The 20,527-nt window shown below is 39.3% G+C and overlaps 1 protein-coding gene across 1 annotated transcript; it reads left to right on the top strand.

Moving 5' to 3' along the window:
* Positions 1–603: 603 nt before the first annotated feature.
* LOC139952881 (uncharacterized) lies at positions 604–20,449 on the top strand. Its single transcript, XM_071952157.1, has 6 exons — positions 604–1,121; positions 6,345–6,446; positions 6,913–7,313; positions 8,326–8,472; positions 9,339–15,606; positions 16,443–20,449. The coding sequence occupies exons 2-6, from the start codon at positions 6,371–6,373 to the stop codon at positions 16,463–16,465; spliced, it is 6,915 nt and encodes a 2,304-aa protein (XP_071808258.1). The 5' UTR covers positions 604–1,121; positions 6,345–6,370; the 3' UTR covers positions 16,466–20,449.
* The last annotated feature ends 78 nt before the right edge of the window (positions 20,450–20,527 follow it).

Genomic DNA, 20,527 nt, shown 5'->3' with positions numbered 1-20,527 from the left:
GTTATCAACCTCTCCCCATTACTCAATAATACATGCAGTATTTCCCTCTATAAGTAAAGAAGATTCGAAACTTGTATCGTATTGATTGAGATTAATTAACAATTAATCAAATTTGATTTCAACGTTTTTAGATCACGATTATTTTCTCTGCATCGTCCGCTAAAAAAAAATAGAAATAAAAGCCACACGTCCTACACTTTTTCATAGAAGGGAGTTTGATCACAAGAGGGCGTTACTTAATACAATGCACCAAGTTTATGATTTACACGGTTGCTTTGGAGATCAAAATGGTGAGACTGGCCTGGGCGAGTCCATTTTCAGGATGAAATTTAACCGCACTCATTAAGTTCAATGGAAAACACTATAAACAGGACCACTATTTTTTCCCCTGCCATCACAACCATGTCAACAAATTTAAGTTTCTTTAAAAGTAATAATAATACTTAAAGTGCTTTGAATGAGATCATACGTTGTTTTCATTTTCTTGTTTATAATGAGAATCACCTCTTGTCAAAATAAAGTGTACCCAATCTGTGCACAGTGCCCCCATCCCGTCCCAGCCCCCATGGGTCTAACCACCACCATGCTTACTTCCTTACACTCCGCCCATGATTAATTTGCCGGCTGGTGATTGGTGAACCGTGGTGTATAGGATGGCACAGACGATCTCAGATAGGCCGGATGTTGTTGTGTAAACACCACGTGACTTGCACGTGCGGCGTGTACGAGGCGGGGGGACGGACGGATGAAATTACAGCGCTGACTTTTGCCCGCGAAATATTGCGGTCATATTTTGATCATGAACCGTGAAATAGGCAGACCGAAAGGAAGACAGGTTGGATATGCCTCTTGGTTATTGCTAACTTTCAAATTGGGTCACATTGTACTCTCAGTTCCCCACCCATTTCTTTACTACATACTGCTACCAAGCAAGAATAGAATAAAGTTTCTGTTGTGTCAACTCATGGAGGTTGTTGATCTACTCTACACGTGTACACTGCTGCGAAGAACATTAGTTATCTTTTCGAGCTTCGCGAGAGGAGCACCATTTTCACATTGAGTCTTTGGGAGTTGAGGGTTGGGCTCAAACAAGGCCTCAAAACGACAGCAAAACGTTACAGGTAAGGCTCAAATTAAATTGCTGGGTCTGCCATTCTGTCCGTACCAATAACTTGTGGTCATGACCCAATGACGAACCGGACAAATAGAAGTAAATAACCCCTTTTTTTAATCCCTCCGAACTTCGCTAGGAATGTTTTTTCTTTTTTTCGACGACGATCAAAACCACTGTTGAAACTTCAACAAGTTTCTCTCGTGATCGATTATTTGGCCGACCAGCCAGCACTGAGCACACACAGCAACCTATCCGGCCATGGAAATGGCATACAAACTGATCGAGTTTGAGATTGAGGTAAGTTTTACTGCCCTACGTTGAGTTCAACACCCGTCAGCCTGGTCTTCGTCTGCATTTTGGGGAATTGGAAAACAGATGCCACAATGCATCTAGAAATGGACCATTTTGTGCCCATGCTTGGTTGCTTGGTGTGCACGGTACATGTACGGAACATGCCGTGTTACAACTGCACCATGGAGCTATATAGCTCTATGAACTGCACCCATGAACATGGGTCGTTCCACACGTGTGGCTATGGCCGGCCGGGGCCTAAACGCTAGTCGTCCTTCTCGAGTTTGGTGTTCGGTTACTTTATTAACTGACCCTCACAAAATCACAAGGCTCAAGGACCATGGAGCTTGTGAGAGGTAAAAAACTGCTGAGGCAAGCAAGTACGACCACCACCGGAGCTGAGTGATTATCGTGGCCTCTGGTGTTGAATGAATTATACTTGGATTTGGATGGAGAGATTATAGAAATGGCTGTGCATTGTAATAATACATTTGCATTGGTTTGTTTATTTTGCTGTGTGGGATATCCGCTGTATCCAGCAGAAAACATAGCACATGCATGTACATGGTCAACTTTTTGGTATACTGTACGTTATGAATTTATCTGAAACTGCTGAATATACATGAACACCCGCCAAAATATTATTATGTTGATGAAAAACCATCATTTTGTTTCCCCCAAAAAAGTAATAATCAAATCCACTATCAAAACAATCACAATGAACAAAAATAAATCTTGTATTGAAAAATACAGTTCATGTTGCAAGGATGCAAACATTTACACCATGTTGTTTTCTTCGTTGAGAACATTGACAATTAACTTGTCTAGTCTCTAGCAATGTATAGATCATGGTGTGGACGCACTTTTGTTAAGCAGCTATTGTGAACCTGGCTGAGCATTCTCCCACTGGATCCTTACTCTATACTGCTCTATGGATTGATTGATGGTTAGTAAGGATTGATGGTTCTAAGTAAGAAGTGGGTTTTAAATGCCATCATGCACTAAATCCCTTTGCTTCAAAGGTTTAATGAATGGCATGCCTGATGCATCTTGTTGGCTATATAAAGGCAATTTCCTCCATGCCCTCAGCTGGTCAATGCTTTCATGCCCTTTACAAAGGAGAAGAAATGCCTTTGTGCCATTGCCCTCTCAAAAAAAAACGAAGCTTACATGCCTCAAGTGACCACATGAATACATGTAGCATGAAGTCTGGGTACTGAAAACTCCACATGGACATTTTTAATCTGAGCAAATCAAAGTTATCAGGTCATGACAATTTTTAAAGAAAAGTTTTTTGTAGATTTCTTAAAATATTAAAAATTATCTCAGAGGTGAAATATTCACTTGGAGTACCGGTATTCGAGGAGTTGTCCATTTTTCAAATCAAAACATTGTCCATTTTTCAAATCAAAACATTAATTGGTGAATAATCATGATGATATGTTCATGAGTGAAAAAATCATTTGATGATAAGTAACCTTAGAGTCGTGCATGTTTTTCTCATTCAATAATGAGTAACCTGGAGTTTTCCCAAGTGTGAAATATTCGATGATGAGTAACTGTGGAGTCGTTCAATGCGAAACATTCGATGATGAGTAGCCCTGGAACTGTTCATGGGTAAACTCAATGAGTAACCATGGAGTTGCGATAGGTGATGAAGAAATTTGCAATGATGAGAAACCTATGAGTCATCCATGTGTGAAACATTCGATGATGAGTAACCATGGAGATGCCTTGATGAATTATTAAATGATGAGTCACAGTGGAGTTGTCCGTGTGTGAAACACCCGATTAGGAGTAACAGTTGAGACACCATACTAAATGTGTGAACCATTGAGTAACAATAGAGTAGTAATGATTGGAGATGCCACGTGTGAAAAACTTGATGATTTTCTTCATGAAAATTCACGACCCCAAATTATCTCTCATGACTGAGACTGCAAGAGATTTGCACTGCATGCATAATGAACTTCTTACCAATATCACAGCCAAGATCACAGTGAATAAACAGATCCTGCTCTCAAGTTAATCCCCTCTTTCAGCTTAGCACAGTCAATAAAAGGATAATTAACCTTAAGTTAAACCATGGAGGAAGAAGATCTATTTTCTTCCTCCATGGTTAAACCCCCTTCCTATCAGTTCTTGTGGGGGGGGGGGGGGGGCAGGATTAAAAGTACAATAACTTGACTCTGAAGGTGGTCCTTGTTCTATATGCCTCTCTTAATATTTATGCATGAGGTACGTCACAATGTTAACTCAAAACGAGGCGATGGGCGCAGCCACTGCAAGTGATGGGGAACGTGCGCCCATAGCCTCATTTTGGGTAATAATTATGACGTCATGCATTTAAGTATTAAGAGAGGCGTATAAGCAGTACCTATCTAGGCATTTCACAATGAGTTAGGGCGATTCAAAGACGGAACATAATCAAAACAACTTTAGAAGAGGCTTTATAGTCTAAAGTTAGTATAAGGAATAAGTACTGTGTAAAGTTTGAGGCAGTTCTGCTGTTAATCAATACAGCACTTGGTGAGGTTCTGCAACTTTTTCTTGCAGATAAGACAACCCTGCTCTCAAACGAAAAGAAACAAAAGCCAAGCAACCTTTCAGATGTGGGGGGAATGAACATTTGCCTATAAACCACTGAAGGTGGGGTGGGGGTGTACATGTGTAGGTGGTCTGTGTACTGAGTGTGGCAGGTGGTCCATAGCAATGATGCAAAGCAAACAAAAAGACTAATGAAAAACAAATTTTCCTGCACATGAACCTGAGAACTTGCTGTCCAAAACAGCAGCAAAGTAAACAAAACACAAAGCAAGCAAATGTCTGCACACAATACATTATTCACCTTGCCAAAAGAGGGCCTTTATAAATCAACTCAACTGAAGTAGTCACCCTGTAGTTGCGCAAGTCTGATTGCAATCCATGGGTAATCCCCAAATGTATGCAATCTGCTGCTTGGTCAAGTCGGTATTCTAGCTTGTGATGTTTGAGTTCCAGTCATGACCTTTGACCTACATGGCACTAAGTCCTTGAGGAACAGCTTTACTGTAATTGATTCATCCTTTGAATGGGACATTATTTCAGGTTTGTTGTGAAAGTATAAACTAGAGAGAAGGGATTTGACCTTGTGCTGTGCTTTGTGGCACATTTGCTGCGGACTGCATGGCCTTGGCCGTCTGTATTGTTGAAACTTTGTAGGCTGTCCTTCATCATTACAGCACATTTAATTCAATTCAATTTATTTATTTCAACACAGATGACAAATAAAAATGAAAAATTGTTTTCCCTGCGTTCACTAAAAAGATTCAAATTTGAATATAGAAAAACAAAAAACATAACATCTAAAAAAAAAAAAATAATTACAAATTTTTTGTATTTAAGCAATAAATAGGCTAGTTCAAATTTTAAAAAGAGAGAGACGTTATCAAAATCCCACCATCACTGATTAAAATGGAAACAACAACTAAGTTACCTTACAATGACAAGTGAGTTAAAAAGATAATACCAACTGGATAAAAAGATAGTCTGAACCGGTTTTTAATGGCCATACTGATGAGGTTCTGCAACTTTTCTTGGAGATAATTCAACCCTACTCTTCAAAGGAAATAAACCAAAGCCGAGCAACCTGTCTGAAGTGGGCGCCTATGAACCGGGAGGGGTATTTTCATACTACATGTACAAAGCACTCGCAGGTGGTACTTTATGTGACAGGTGGTCCATAGTGACGGTGCTATCAAAATACTTCATTAAAAAAATAACATTCCTGCACATGAACTTTGGAACTATTCATCGAAAACAGCAGCAACTTAAAAGAACAATTTTTTACAAAGTAAGCAAATATCTGCACACAATACATTATACACTATACTAAACAGGTGGCCTTTTTGAAATAACTCAACTGAATGTAACATGTGTACACATTGCATCTATGTAGATGCACAAGCCTGTGATTTCAAACTATGGGTAATTCCCTAAATGTATGCAATCTGCGGCTTGCATTGGTTGGTATACAGACCTGATACTTTACTGCGGCCATGAAGGCATTTGCCTCCATGCCCCCTGGTCATTGCCTTGGTGCCCTTAAACAGTTTTAATGGAAATTTCTAGTTTCCTAATAAGGTTCCCTTTACCAAGAAAAAAATGGTGCCCTACCCTTGTCCAAGGAGGAAATGCCCAGGTGCCCTTACCCTTTCAAAAGTGAAGCAGACTATAGATGTGAAATATGAGTGAGTTTGAGATAATTTCACTTGATTTGAAAACCAACACCCATTAATCACAAACTTAAGCTAATATAAACTATGTGCCTGAAATGTAAAAGTAACAGTTTGTGCAGTTCTGCTTTGCCCTGTTTTGGGCCGTTTTTCTTTAATTCCAAAAAATTGCCCTTTCAATTGTCCAATTTATTTGTTGGAGGCAAAAGTTTGGTTCTGCAAATTAGTGTTCTGGCTCTAGTTTTATCACCAACTATTAAAACATTTTTTTTTTACACTTTTATGTTGCCGCCTTTTGAAACAGTAAACATTCTTCTTTTTATTAAGATTTGAACTATCAATTGATTGGAGTAGAAATACTTCCTTACTGAGTGTGACTTGCAGTTTGACTAAAACTGCCTTCAGCAACCTGCCTGTGTTCTGCTTGCTCTCGGGCGGAATGGAACCAAGCGGAACATTTTATGCTCTGGTCTGAACTCAAAATGAGAAATCATGTTGACAACTTGACATACAAAACAATGCTTGTGTCAACCACATTTGAAAACCAGTTGAAAAAGTACTGATCATAGCCTTACACGCAAGCTACAGTACTGACTTGATAGAACTACAAAGTCATCTATAAAGCAAACAAAAAGAAAAACTAATTTTTCTAATTACAATGTATGTTGAAAAGTTATGAATATTTGTGCACCAAAATAATTATGATAATTGGTTTTCTCTTACAGCCACTAAGAGTATTCAAGTCTAAGGGATGGATCTGGGAGGCAGAGATTCCAAAAGTCCAAAGAAGTTCCTTATCCCAAAAGTCAGTCGCTCTCAAACAAAAGGTAAAACGTCCCTTTAAGGTCATCATGTTTAGATTTTTACATCGTTTGAGTTGATGGCAATGGTTCATTACTGGACTGTTTTCTAGCTAACAAATCGTTGAATTCTTTAATCAGATTAAAGGCCCGATCACACAGGCCACAAGAAAGTTAAAAAAGCCTGCCTTCTATTGGTTGAATAAGCGTGGGCGTATTCTGCGTTGAGGAGTTCAACCAATAGAATGCGTTCTCTTTGCGTTGTTATCGTTTTTGTTATCGCTGCAGTGTCACACGTCCTTGGCTGATCAACATTTAAAGTATACCAGTACATTAATGTTGTTTTACATTGGGAAACCTTGCCCTGTGATCAATTAAAACGGACAACTTTGTTTCAAGTAAAAGTGGGTTTAATCTTGAAACCAAAGCCTTTTACACTTAAGCGAGTAGTGTAATTTGCTTCATGTAATTCAAAATTCAATTTTTCCCTTAGGATTTCAGCGTCTTCTTGAACCAGAGTCAATTCCCGGAAAGAGTATCACTGCACTTATAGAAGGCTCTGTAACCCTTAAGGAGAAGTTTAAATGGAGCAGTCACTGGAGCCTTAGAACCATCACCCAAGTCTGCAATAGTAACTTCCAACAGCGCTTCCTAGAGAAGAAAGTAGAACTTTTGAAAGAAGTGAAGCAGTTCAAGGAATACTTCGCATATGGACTGACCCAATCAGACACTGAGGCGAACAACATTTGTAGCAACGGAGCTTTTGCTGGACAGATTTTGAACTTTCCTCTTGGAGATGTTGAGCATGGAGTCAACGTTTGTCAATATCCAGATGTACTCTTAAGATGGGCTGAAAAGAAGGGATTCAAGCATCCCTGTATTGTTATCTACAAGGTAAAAAAATGAGGAATCAATGTTGTTCTGTTTTGGACGTTTAAATTTTTTCACAATTTTCCAAAGATTAAAATGTTAAGTGGCAGTTATTATTTACATTCAGCCTCTTACAAGAACCTCCAATGTAGAGTTGTATATGAAGCGGAGGGTACAGGGTAAAACATAGTTGGGGATATACTCTTGCAAAGTTTCTGAACTTCTGAAGTTCATCATTCGATTGTATCATGTCAAATCGGAATAGTTCATATGTTTCAAGTTGTTTCAAGTTGTTATGACGTTCCAGTTGTAGCACTTGGATTACATGGTAATAGTGGCCTTGAGGATTGGACATTATTATGCCATACGTGTGTTGTGAATGTAAAAAAAATACAACTCTTTTCAGTATATTTGACAGAAGGGATTTGCCCACGCAGTTGGCCTAACAAGGCATAATTGATTATGTGACAGGCTTGTGTGCAGGCTCAAACAAAGGAAAACCAGTCTAGTGATCATGGGTTGACAACATGATTTTCTTGACATAGGTTTTGACTCGCTGTATAACAAAGAAACAATGGTTCGAATGGAATAGTAGTATTTGTTATCTTGATAACTTGAAAGCTATGTATTGATACATGCTAGACGTTCAAATTGCAAGAATCATTGTCTGGCCATTTTCACATGACAATAAAAAACGGTCCTTGCTAGACGCTCAAATTATGCTGATGTTTTTTGTTGTCATTATGCATGACTGGTTTTAAAAGCTTTCACTATTTTTGTGCTTTGGTAATAAACACTTCATTGGTAACCAGTGGGATCAAGTTGTTGCATGTTTACTTGGGGCAAAACCAGGCTCCACAAAGCCAGGATGTTTCTGACAATGGTTTTTAGTTTATCCATGGTCCATAGATTCGCTAAAGCAGTGCTTTGCATATTGTAAAATACACCATTATTATGTGGGTATGAAGTTTTTTTGGAGGATATCGAAATGACAAATAAATAATGATGATTGTTTGACACCCTTGTTCATCTACAGATACTTAAGGGCCGATGCAAGACGGTTAATGCTAGAACATCCTCCAAACAGCAAATGGTGGAGCCAACTCCTAATCTTGAATACCATATTGCTAATGGAACTCCTACTCCAGAAGAACCACTCTTTATGCAATTGAGTAAATCACAGGTAATGGAAATATTTTGATGTTTTCTTCTTTAAGTCATTAAGGATAATAATAAATAATAATAATAAGACTTGTAATGCGCACATATCCACCCTGCTGGGTGTTCAAGGCGCAGTAAAACCAAAAACAAAACAAAAAACAGAAACACAATACAAAGAAAAACAGAAACAACAAAATTAGTCATTGAAAACCTGTGACATAAGATAAGTTTTGAGAAGAGACTTGAATTTTGCGGTACAAACACAAGATCGAAGATTAAGTGGTAGAGAGTTCCAGATGCGTGGCGCGGCTGAAGAAAAAGACCTGTCACCCCATGAGTGTCGAGACTTGGGTTCAATGAGGAGAAGCATGGAACTTGATCTAAGATTCCTTGATTAAGGACAAGCCATATTTGTTTTCAGTAATTTTTGTTTCAAATCTGGAACAAATTTTGAGAACATGGTTCTATGTAGTGGAGTGCCTATGTGATATTTCAGCTGTGATTGAGGCCTTTGCAGGATGACTGGGCCTATTATCATACCATTTGAAGAGGTATTTGAGCTGTCATTTCACTGTGTTCAGGTAGGATTTGTGTCTTACCTGAATCTGATAGGGTCATATCTGTGTCTTGTTAAAACTCAGAAAAACCTACACGATTGTAATTAAATAACCAGAAAAGTCTGTTGAAGCCTTTACCATTCTTTCATATGGGTCTTGTACTTTATCATATTTTCCCACATTTTCCCTCAAGGACCAAATATCTTGCCTGTATGGTCAAGTTGAAAATCAAATCAAAAATATTTCTGAATAATTTTGACAATCGAGCCAAGTTCAAGTTGCCATGTGTTCACACCTTTTTATCATGACTTTTTTTTGGGTTTGATTTTAGCTGTTTCTGTATGAATACGACGATGACGCACTTCCTGCTAAACACCCGAGACACTGTCTTCCATATGCTGTGATATCATTGAGAAAGAGGACTCAATCACCTCCACTTCCACCTCTCACTGACAAGGAACAATCAAGATCTTCTGCTTCTAAGACTTCTAGGGACCTAGCCTCAACAGAGTTAGACCGTAACAACAACCGGAGGAAGGTTAAGGTACCAGCTGATCTGCCAACAGTTGGCAAAATATCAAAAATGTCAGCTCATAGTAAACCCACAAGTAGGAACCCTCAAGAAAATCAGTCGTATGTCACATCAGGAATGGAATCGTTGGATAATGATGAGAAAAAAACAGGGGCGACCAAGAATTTGACAACCATGGAAAATGAGGCGCAACCAGAGGTCCGAATGAAACTTTCTGATCGGTTTGCACCTACATCTTCAGCAATGGATGACCCGAAGCTAGACTCATTGAGACAGGAGCATTTAAAGATGCTTGAGAAACTAAAAGCTGTGCGGGTTGAGCGGATGAACAACTCCTTATTAGGATTTGGGAAGACGTCTCAGGATGAACAACGTTTCTTCAAAAATGAGCATCTCAAGACTGTCACAACAAACTGTAGTAGTAACAAACCTGAAGCTACTCCAAAAACGGTGCCACAACTTTCCAGTTTAAAAATAACAATTAACAATGATACCAGGGAACAAATCACCAGTTCAAATTCAAGCGTTGGAAAGAATACACAAGTATCTGCAGATCAAATACCTCATAATAACTCAGAACGTTTATCTGATAGATCTGAAGGTTGTGTCTCGCACAGGTCGAATAAAAACAGAAATCGGACGACGAACTATCAGACACAAGCGCCCTTTAGATGTCAAAATAAAACCTTCAGGAATGCAACTCGTTTCTTTGGTCCAAGGGGAGGATCAAATAACATGAGCTACAGAGGAGTTGCACAGAGAGGTAGAAACAGAGCTGGGTTCTTAAATAGGAGGAGGATGCCTTTTTATGGTTCACAGGATTTCAAAAGATACAACAGGACACATAACTTCAACATGGGAGAACAACATGAACATGTTGGCAGCTTCAATCAACAAACTCGTAGAGCTTGGCGAGGGGAATGTCCTTCAGATTACTATTCTCATAATGAACAAGATTCAGCTCATTTCATGCAGGGTGGAAGCAACTTTAGGGATAGAGGGAAAAGGATGCCACGGAGAGCTTGCAGGGAGCGATTTGTACAATGTAGCAATCCTCGGATACAACCTTTGTTTCCTAAGCCAAGGTTTCAAAACAACAGGAAGCAAAGGAGCATGAAGCAGACTGAGACGTTTCGACTTATGAGGGATTCTTCAAACAACAGTAGCAAGATTGATTCATCAGTGCTTTCTTGCCAGCATTCAGTTGGTAATACTGTTGAAACAAGTAAGAGACAACTTCCCACACGTGCATCTCTGACTGATGTTGGAGGTCACAACCATGACAAAGAATCTGCTCAAAGTGATCTTGATGACTATGAAAGCAGCCCCTCTCAACATGAAACACTAGTAGAACCTGGTGTGGAAGAAATACGGTCAGGCTTAAAGAGAAATGGAAAGTATTGTGAATCTGCTAAAGTTGAAATATCTGACCAGCCTTGTAGAGGAGAATTTATCGGCTTGTATGACAATATTTCCAGTGGTGAGGAGTCCTGTGTAAAAACACTTTGCGTAGATGATTTAGAACTTCAAGACATGGATTATGACTCTGGAGAATCTTTGTCGGCCAAATTACCACAAACAGGTGGTTCACAAATTGACCCCAACCCTACCCTTCACTGCAATTTGAGTAGCCAAACCAACAATACACCATGGGAGCATGGAGATTTGGCTACTGAACAACAGCATTACACTCTCAACAACACTTCACATCCAAATTCCAATAGTTTTGCTTACAGGTTTCCAAAAATAACCGGAATACAACGTTTACAATCACGAACACCTTGTGTTGGACCTAGTTCTTCCTATGGCTGCCAACCTAACGGTACACAACAGAATCAAACAGGTGAGCAGTTGATTAGTGAACAAGCTCATAGAGTCCCTACAGAGTTTTTTGAACAACATGATTCTTACTCTTCACATGCGCAACAGTTGCAAACGGATGACTCTACTAACTTGATGACTACAACCCATGGTTGTGAATCTTGGACAACAGAATCTCCACAGGCATATGTACCCAATGGTCCCGTACAAGAGCCCTCTAACATGCAGAATTCCTACGCTCCCTTACAAAACAATTTTTCTGCTCATTCATACGCTTCTCAAACTCCAACTGCAGGACTAAATGAGTCGACCAATCAGCTGTTCACATCCCCTAATTTTGGATCTGTGACTGGGTCCAATAGCCATTCACAGGACTTTCTCCCTTGTCCATCCAAAATGCCAACTTCAAATGCGGAAGTCAAACCAGATACAGCACTACCAAACAGTTTGAGTAACATATACAGCAATGCACAAAACTATCCTACAGGTGAGCAAACTAATTGGATCGGACAGGAAGGAGTTTTTATCTCCACTGCACAGCATCGTCACGCAGAACTGGATGCCTTAACCCCAACATTTTCAGGAAGCCCTTATTCTGATATGTCGATTTCTATGTCGATGTCGAAGGGCAGCAAAGAAGGAATCTGTCCACCAGACCTTCTATATGATGTAGGATGTGATTCATTCATAAACAACCCTCACATGCTTGCTTCAACTTTAGAGTATTGTAGTAAAAACTATAAACAAGCGCAAGCCCGTAGAAATTCACAAGGATCTTGCACCAGCAGAGTAAGCATGGATGCGCAACAGTTGCAAACGGATGACTCTACTAACTTGATGACTACAACCCATGGTTGTGAATCTTGGACAACAGAATCTCCACAGGCATATGTACCCAATGGTCACGTACAAGAGCCCTCTAACATGCAGAATTCCTACGCTCCCTTACAAAACATTTTTTCTGCTCATTCATACGCTTCTCAAACTCCAACTGCAGGACTAAATGAGTCGACCAATCAGCTGTTCACATCCCCTAATTCTGGATCTGTGACTGGGTCCAATAGCCATTCACAGGACTTCCTCCCTTGTCCATCCAAAATGCCAACTTCAAATGCGGAAGTCAAACCGGATACAGCACTACCAAACAGTTTGAGTAACATGGACAGCAATGCACAAAACTATCCTACAGGTGAGCAAACTAATTGGATCGGACAGGAAGGAGTTTTTATCTCCACTGCACAGCATCCTCACGCAGAACTGGATGCCTTAACCCCAACATTTTCAGGAAGCCCTTATTCTGATATGTCGATTTCTATGTCGATGTCGAAGGGCAGCAAAGATGGAATCTGTCCACCAGACCTTCCATATGATGTAGGAAGTGATTCACTCATAAACAACCCTCACATGCTTGCTTCAACTTTAGAGTATTGTAGTAAAAACTATAAACAAGCGCAAGCCCGTAGAAATTCACAAGGATCTTGCACCAGCAGAGTAAGCATGGATGCGCAACAGTTGCAAACGGATGACTCTACTAACTTGATGACTACAACCCATGGTTGTGAATCTTGGACAACAGAATCTCCACAGGCACATGTACCCAATGGTCCCGTACAAGAGCCCTCTAACATGCAGAATTCCTACGCTCCCTTACAAAACAATTTTTCTGCTCATTCATACGCTTCTCAAGCTCCAACTGCAGGACTAAATGAGTCGACCAATCAGCTGTTCACATCCCCTAATTCTGGATCTGTGACTGGGTCCAATAGCCATTCACAGGACTTTCTCCCTTGTCCATCCAAAATGCCAACTTCAAATGCGGAAGTCAAACCGGATACAGCACTACCAAACAGTTTGAGTAACATGGACAGCAATGCACAAAACTATCCTACAGGTGAGCAAACTAATTGGATCGGACAGGAAGGAGTTTTTATCTCCACTGCACAGCATCCTCACGCAGAACTGGATGCCTTAACCCCAACATTTTCAGGAAGCCCTTATTCTGATATGTCGATTTCTATGTCGATGTCGAAGGGCAGCAAAGAAGGAATCTGTCCACCAGACTTTCCATATGATGTAGGAAGTGATTCATTCATAAACAACCCTCACATGCTTGCTTCAACTTTAGAGTATTGTAGTAAAAACTATAAACAAGCGCAAGCCCGTAGAAATTCACAAGGATCTTGCACCAGCAGAGTAAGCATGGATGAAGTTGAAGCCCCCACAGAATCAAAGCAAAAGCTCTTCTATGGAAGTCCACTCATAACCAAAAAAGGGGGAAAGCCATGTGAAGTACTTTTGGATAACATTCCTGGTCTACCCAAGCCGGTAGATCCAAGAGCAGCCTTATCTGCATTGTTTGGAAGGAGGTTCCAGATTGAATTAAAGCAAGTTAATTTTAGCTCTGACTTTTCAAGTGAAAGTGAAGGTGTTAATGCTATTAAGAGAACGACTGTCACTCAAACAACAGAGCGTAAATGTGCCAGTGGTAGACAAAACTCAAGAGATCCAAGATTGATTAACAATAAGGTAAAAAAGGATACAAACAAGGGAACAGTCCTAACAGCTGGAATTGCTTCAGAAGTTTACTCAAGTACTAACTTAGTAACAGCTGCAGTACAACCAAATCAAGATTCCTCTGGACTCGAGTCAGTGCAATCCTTTCTGGAGCCCCAAAAGGGTAACGGCCCTGGTAATATGCCTCTTCTGACGCCAAATGAATCTGCTGGACATCGGACAAGCTTCATCTGCAGTTCTGAGAAACCAACGATTTCTAATGAAAGTAGTCATGACACATTGATAACCTCAAATCCGTTAGAGTTGGAAAGTTGCGCTGAAGCACAGCCCAATCCTGATAATCAACCTGTAGCAACAATCAAAAGTGAGGCACTTGAGGACGTAACCCATTATATACCAGAAATCAGTGTGGATAACCAAGTGCCTGAACGCAAGTCAGCAGAACTACATTTGTTAGGAAAAATCGCTTTGAAAGTGAGAAAGCTCCGACATGGATTAAATGCCCCCAAACCATCGTCTTCTGAGCAACCCCCCAAACCTAATGATGCCAACACTTCATCGTTTTTACTCCAGAAGCTCAAGCATGTAAGCGGCTTGGATGTTGGTATGCATCCCAAACCTTCAAAACCAGTAAATCATGATGATGGCACTGAACAAGAAAGCAAATGTTTGTCAGATAAGAGAGACAGTTCAAGTGAGTCCAGTAATAATGTCAGTTGTAGAGGCATCTCAAGCATAAATCCATCTCCTGGGGAAAGTTGCGAGCAGTGTGCTATAAGACGGTTGTCACCCCTTAAAGGCTCAAATGCACTTTGTAATAAGAGTACGTCAAGTGCAAGTTCATGCACAAGCTCAATTGGGATGGAAAATCAAGGTAATTCACGGCTATCACCTTTGAGTAGTTCAGTCCAAGAAGAAAGATCTACCAGCCAGGGAAGTACAACATGTGAAAGGAATCAGTTGTCATCTGAGATCAGTTGTGATCTGACTGCAAGGAGAAGGTCATTACCATCAAGGAGTACATCAAAATATAGCGAGAGCAGGTCAAATCGAAGAAGTAGATCACCAAGGAGAAGAAGTAGATCACCATGTAGAAGAAGCAGATCGCCAATTCAAAGCAGTAGATCACCAACTCGAAGCAGTATATCACCAAGGAGAAGAAGTAGATCACCAAGGAGAAGAAGTAGATCACCATGGAGGGGAAGCAGATCACCAAGGAGAAGAAGTAGATCACCATGGAGGGGAAGCAGATCACCAAGGAGAAGAAGTAGATCACCAAGGAGAAGAAGTAAATCACCACATAGTAGAGGTAGATCCCCAAGGAGAACAAGTAGATCACCAAGGAGAAGAGGCAGATCACCAAGACGAAGAAGTAGATCCCCAAGAAGAAGAAGTAGATCACCAACTCGAAGAAGCAGATCACCAAGACGAAGAAGTAGATCACTAAGTCAAAGGAGGAGATCACCGCGTTCATGTAGAGGAAGCAGATCACAAAATACAAGAAATAGATCACCAATTTCACAACAGGGCTCTTCAGTAATGATGGGAACGACCCAGCTCAGAGACTTTCTGCCCAACCAATCAGAAGCTGCTCAGAACTGCTCTTTTAGGATTGAAGTCTGTCAAGATATTCGGAAAGTTATTGTGAGGAACGTTGGAACTGAAGTACTTGAATCACAGTGTGCCAATTGGCAAGAATATAGAGCAGCAAACCCGACAACCCAAAATGCAGGTAAATAGTTTTCAAATAATTGACTTCGTGGCACACCACTTGGGCCATATTTCATAGCGCTGCTTACATTGTATTAACCATGAGTTTGCGCTGTGATGTCATATGTTTTCGTGTGGTAAGCACCCGGAACGTTTGCATGCCTTTTCGTGTGCTTATGGTTAGCAGTGTTATGTAATGGAAATGGCTCAGTAAGCACAAAATCAGGCCGCTAAGCAGCGCTATGAAATTGGGCCATGGTGTGTAACTTGTCCAACACTAGTGACTAGATCTGAAGATCAGTTTGAAAAACAGCTCAGTAATCCAGTTTTGACTGTACTGTTTAGATAGCTAGAGTGTACAAGTCGAGCAAAACAAAAATTAACCACATTTAAACTGAAATTGCCCATGCAGATGCAAAAATGGCAGGAACGCCCAAAACCCTGTGATAAATTTATAAAACAAGAATCATAGTTGGTTTAGACGGACTGATGTGAAAAATACTCTCCTTCAGGAAATCTTACGATGGAGATTGCTTATTATCTGAACACTATAACAGTGCTTTCCCTCAACAATTTGAACATTTTGAAGAAAGCCAGCTGCATCTGTTAACTTGTAGCTTCACAAGTCTGCCAGGGTTGACACTGGTCCATATTATGCCCTTTTTAACACTGAACTTTCCAGCTGAACTTGGAGCTGAACTTTTGCTAGTCCAAGGAAGCTGTTAAACTAACATTTGGCTCGTACACTGTTCAGTGAAAGCTTGCGGTTCGGCTGGCACGCCTTGATCAAGTCATATTTTTTTCTGTTCAATGTAATATAAATTAATTAATTAGTTATTTATTTGTTCTTTTTTGCAGACTTCCAGCAGAGAAATATTTAGACATGAACTGGATTCAGTGGTCAGTAGGTTCATTGCAGTAGATGTTAAGTCCTTGAACGTTGGAACAGATCCCACAACAGGCCAGTTTAGGTTCTTTTAATCTCAACATTTCACCAGAGATATTGACTGATATATTGATTTTTATATTGATCAGGGCTTTCATACACCAAATATACAAACACCTTTTGCTGGAATAGTTTTCCAACAATATTGGTCCAAAAATTACTTTTGAAATATTTCTTTTGAAAACTAATTTTGTACTGTTTACACTTTCTTAGTTGTTTTCTTAACCTATTTTTTATAATTATATCAAAATAGATTCCTTTTACATTTTTGATAGATTTTGAGTATGTGCCAAAATAAAGTCATGGGTAAAAATTTTAACTGTTCGTTTCACGAGTATTCATAAATAGTTTTCACACCGAAATAGTCTAAAAGATGACAAGAAATGGTTTCATTGCTGAAAGCTTGTCAATGATTTGTTTTTAAAAGTAATTTTCTCCTAAAAAAGGGTGGGGGGGGGGATTATACAAATCAACACACTCAGTACTACTATGAATCAGTTATGCATACATTGCTGCAGCCATTTTGGTCAGGATCCCCCGTCTATCTCATGAATTCAACTATTCGCGTTCCAATAAGGATCCTGGCTATTTTTCCTCCCAGCCTCATTTTGACTTGCGTTGGTTTCAATGGAAGAAGAAACAGGTTGTTGCATTATTGTACACCAACACAAACACATTAAAGAAAGGGGACGATGGCTGCATGTATATAGAAATGTACAAGATACAAAATATGTCTTGGGGTCAAACACAAAATGTAATCTTTATTCCCAGCAGTGCCCCAATATTGAATGTGTTATAATGCCATGCAATAAATAATTCAAGCGATAATTTGCGGCTCGATTATGAGTCGTTTTCTCAAACATTATTCAAACCCAACTTGCTAAATGGCAGATTGAGAATTTGGAGCCTTTGGAGCTCAGATTAAAGGTGTGCCTTTGAATAGGGGGCATCCATTGACCTGTGAAACATCTATAAACAAGTTTGAGTGGGCACATTTAGTGGAGCTGTGGTTGACTATTGACCAGCAATGTAAATGCGCAGTGACGCACTCACTCAAACGACTCACTTTGGAAGTTTAGTCAACCTTCCGCCTTTTCGCTATAGTGTCACTGGTTCCCCTTTGGGCTTTATACATGTTATAATGGAACATGCTGTTTGGGACCAGTGAAAAACCATGGGCTCGAGGCTGGTTCCAAATGGTCGACCAGAGTAGTCAACCAATGGTCTATCAACCTTTAGTTAACCATGGTGCGCACTCGAACTTGCTCAAAGTAAATGGCTGCAGTGTCAAATGTAAATGTGAAGAACACCATTTTACTACTATGCTTAATTTGCATGCGGGATAAAGAATATCAGGGATGAAGAAAACATAATGTAGGTTTCACCATTATACAGATGTTTATTATCCATAGGATTGTTACTGCCTCTTGCTACCAGGCAATACCGGTGGTTCAGTTATGCTAGACACTGCTCTAGAATTGCAAAGGACGGGGTTTGAATCCCATCGGAGATCCCTTACTTTTTCCACATATCTTGGGAAAGTACTTTGTACATGAATACATTTACAGTTTCGTTTTACGGTTGTATGGCTTCTGACTGGCACCCCCGAACAAAGATATTGACAAAGTAGGGACACTGGCAATATAGGGCTAGTTAGCTCAGTTGGTAGAGCGCCGGCACGTTAATCCGGAGGACGTTGGTTCGAATCCCACTTCAGTCAATTCTTTGTTCAACCCCAAAAATCATTTCAAAATTTACCCAGTCAGTTTCCCTTGTGGGTTACATGTATATTGATATCATTTACATTTTCAACACACATCGGTGGAAGGGTAAGACAAAATTTAACATTCCTTATCCCTGATAACATTTTACCAGTTATATTATGTGTGTATTGTGTGTGAAGTGGGGGGGGGGGGGGGGCTGGCGATGTAGCCAGATCACATTCAGTGCCTCAGTGGAACTTATTTCAAAGTCTTCCAAAGACACTAAGTGTCGACGTTTTCTTACTAAGTAATGTACATAGAGTCTTATTGTACAAAATTTAAAGATGTTTATGAAGTACATTTTGTTGTTACATTTTGAAGTGCTGCAAAAGCAGTGTTTTTGTATAAAGGCGTCTGGTGAAATAAACAAACTATACAGAAATTTATACTGATTTTATACAGTCTGAAGTGATGCATTTATAGCACTGATACTATAGAGGTTAAAGTGGGTTTAACTTTATCCTGATCTTTTTTTATAGTACTATCAAATAGATATCAATATAAACCACAAAAATCACAATAAATAGATCACAATATAAATATAAACCACAATAAATAGAAGAACAAACTATTGACATGATTGATGTTGTTCTGTACAATGCATGTAGTATGTACCTTTATTCCATACTCTCAACTTGTTGTGAATACTCGGCTCTTTGAGAACAAAATTCGGCATAGTTTGAATGCAAATACATGTAGTGAATAATTATTACAAAGCACCTTTTGGTTGGCATGCTTTAACTGTTTATACTATCCACTGGTTTTGAAAAGATAGATCAATGATGCAATGATGCAAGCCAGTGATATGATAAGAGAAGAATACAGCCATTTGCCCATTATTAATTATTAAAATTCCCTTCTAGGTGGTAGCACGTATTAGTATTCCAGGCATGCAACTCAAGTTTTTGTCCAGAAAAACAAACGAACAAAAAAAGGTTTTAACAAGGAAAAGGAAGACTTTGTACAGTGTTCTGTATTTTTCAGTTTTCATTGAAATCCAAATTGGCTGATCAGTTGCATGCCTGTGGTACATTTCATACCAACAGAGTTAAGGTATACCTTTGGCTCTACACACTACAATGCATGTAGTAATCTACATGAAACATAATTCTAAAAAGGTCACCTCTTAAAATAGGCTTGTTTTTCAAGGTTTCAGAAATTTAAAACTGTACATAATTAGGGTGATAATTTAGATTTAATCAGATTATTATACTTGATTTCAAGTTTTTCTCCAGAGAAAGGGTCCAGCACTATAGTATTTTACACTGTATATGAAACCCAAAACCTAATTACTGTACAATATGGTAATGGACGCCTCTAAAATATCTGGGCCAAATGTCTTAGAGCTGCTTAATGGCTGATTTTGTGCTTACTGTACCATTTCCATTTCATGGAGATGCTAACCATAAGCAAAAAGAAAAAGACGTGCTAACCTTGCAGTGCATACTGTAGTAAAATGAATGACGTTACACTGCAAATCCATTGAGAACGCACAAGCCGTCCGCCAAATTTTCTTGCTTACCTGTGAAATACGCTTACACCTTAGCAAATTTGTCTGATACAGTAAGCAAGAAAATGTTCTTACTGTTAAGCAGTGCTATGAAATTTGGCCCTTGCTCTGGGTTAATGCACACTGCTAAAAAATGTACGACAGAACTGGAACCCATAGACTTCGCGTCTACAACAGAATATTTGGAGGTACAAAAATATAAAAAAATTCTGCAACTAGACATTTTTAGTTTTAGTTTGTACTTTGCCAACTTTTTATGTTTTATAGCAAGATGGTTTTATTTTCTAATATAAATAAAGAAATTACTGTATGTACACCTCGTAGTGCAATGCTGCAAAGACGGAAGAACATTTACACAAAATACATATGTATTTCTTTTGTAGCATTTTATGCCTCACTTACAAGTCGAAGAAAAAAAAGTACTAAAATATTTGTACATAAAATTTGTTCACTGAAAAAGACAACAAGGTCACTTCAAAATTGCTTGATCTTTAAATGTGAATAATATAATGGTGTCACTACAGTAAATTGTTTCATAAATACTGTGTGCAGGTCTTAGCTTTGAAATAGGTGCATACTTGTATAGTTAGTGACCAAAAGAAGTTACCATGGTTACACGCCATAAATATTGAGGTGCAATAATTGTCATCTCTAAGTTAGATTGCTTCATCTTATATTTCATAAAACAAAAAAACAAAAAGGAAAATAGTTACACAAGCATACT

The sequence above is a fragment of the Asterias amurensis genome, chromosome 21 (assembly GCF_032118995.1).
Source record: "Asterias amurensis chromosome 21, ASM3211899v1".
Taxonomy (NCBI): domain Eukaryota; kingdom Metazoa; phylum Echinodermata; class Asteroidea; order Forcipulatida; family Asteriidae; genus Asterias; species Asterias amurensis.
Note: the sequence above shows the minus strand (reverse complement) of the source record. Positions and strands in the feature narration are given on the sequence as shown.

Bases quoted from the DNA above. Each gene is read 5' to 3' on its own strand.
- LOC139952881 (XM_071952157.1), top strand. From the start codon at position 6,371: ATGGATCTGGGAGGCAGAGATTCCAAAAGTCCAAAGAAGTTCCTTATC. The intron at 6,447-6,912 runs GTAAAACGTCCC...TTTTTCCCTTAG, and splicing joins CAGTCGCTCTCAAACAAAAG to GATTTCAGCGTCTTCTTGAA. The intron at 7,314-8,325 runs GTAAAAAAATGA...GTTCATCTACAG, and splicing joins CCTGTATTGTTATCTACAAG to ATACTTAAGGGCCGATGCAA.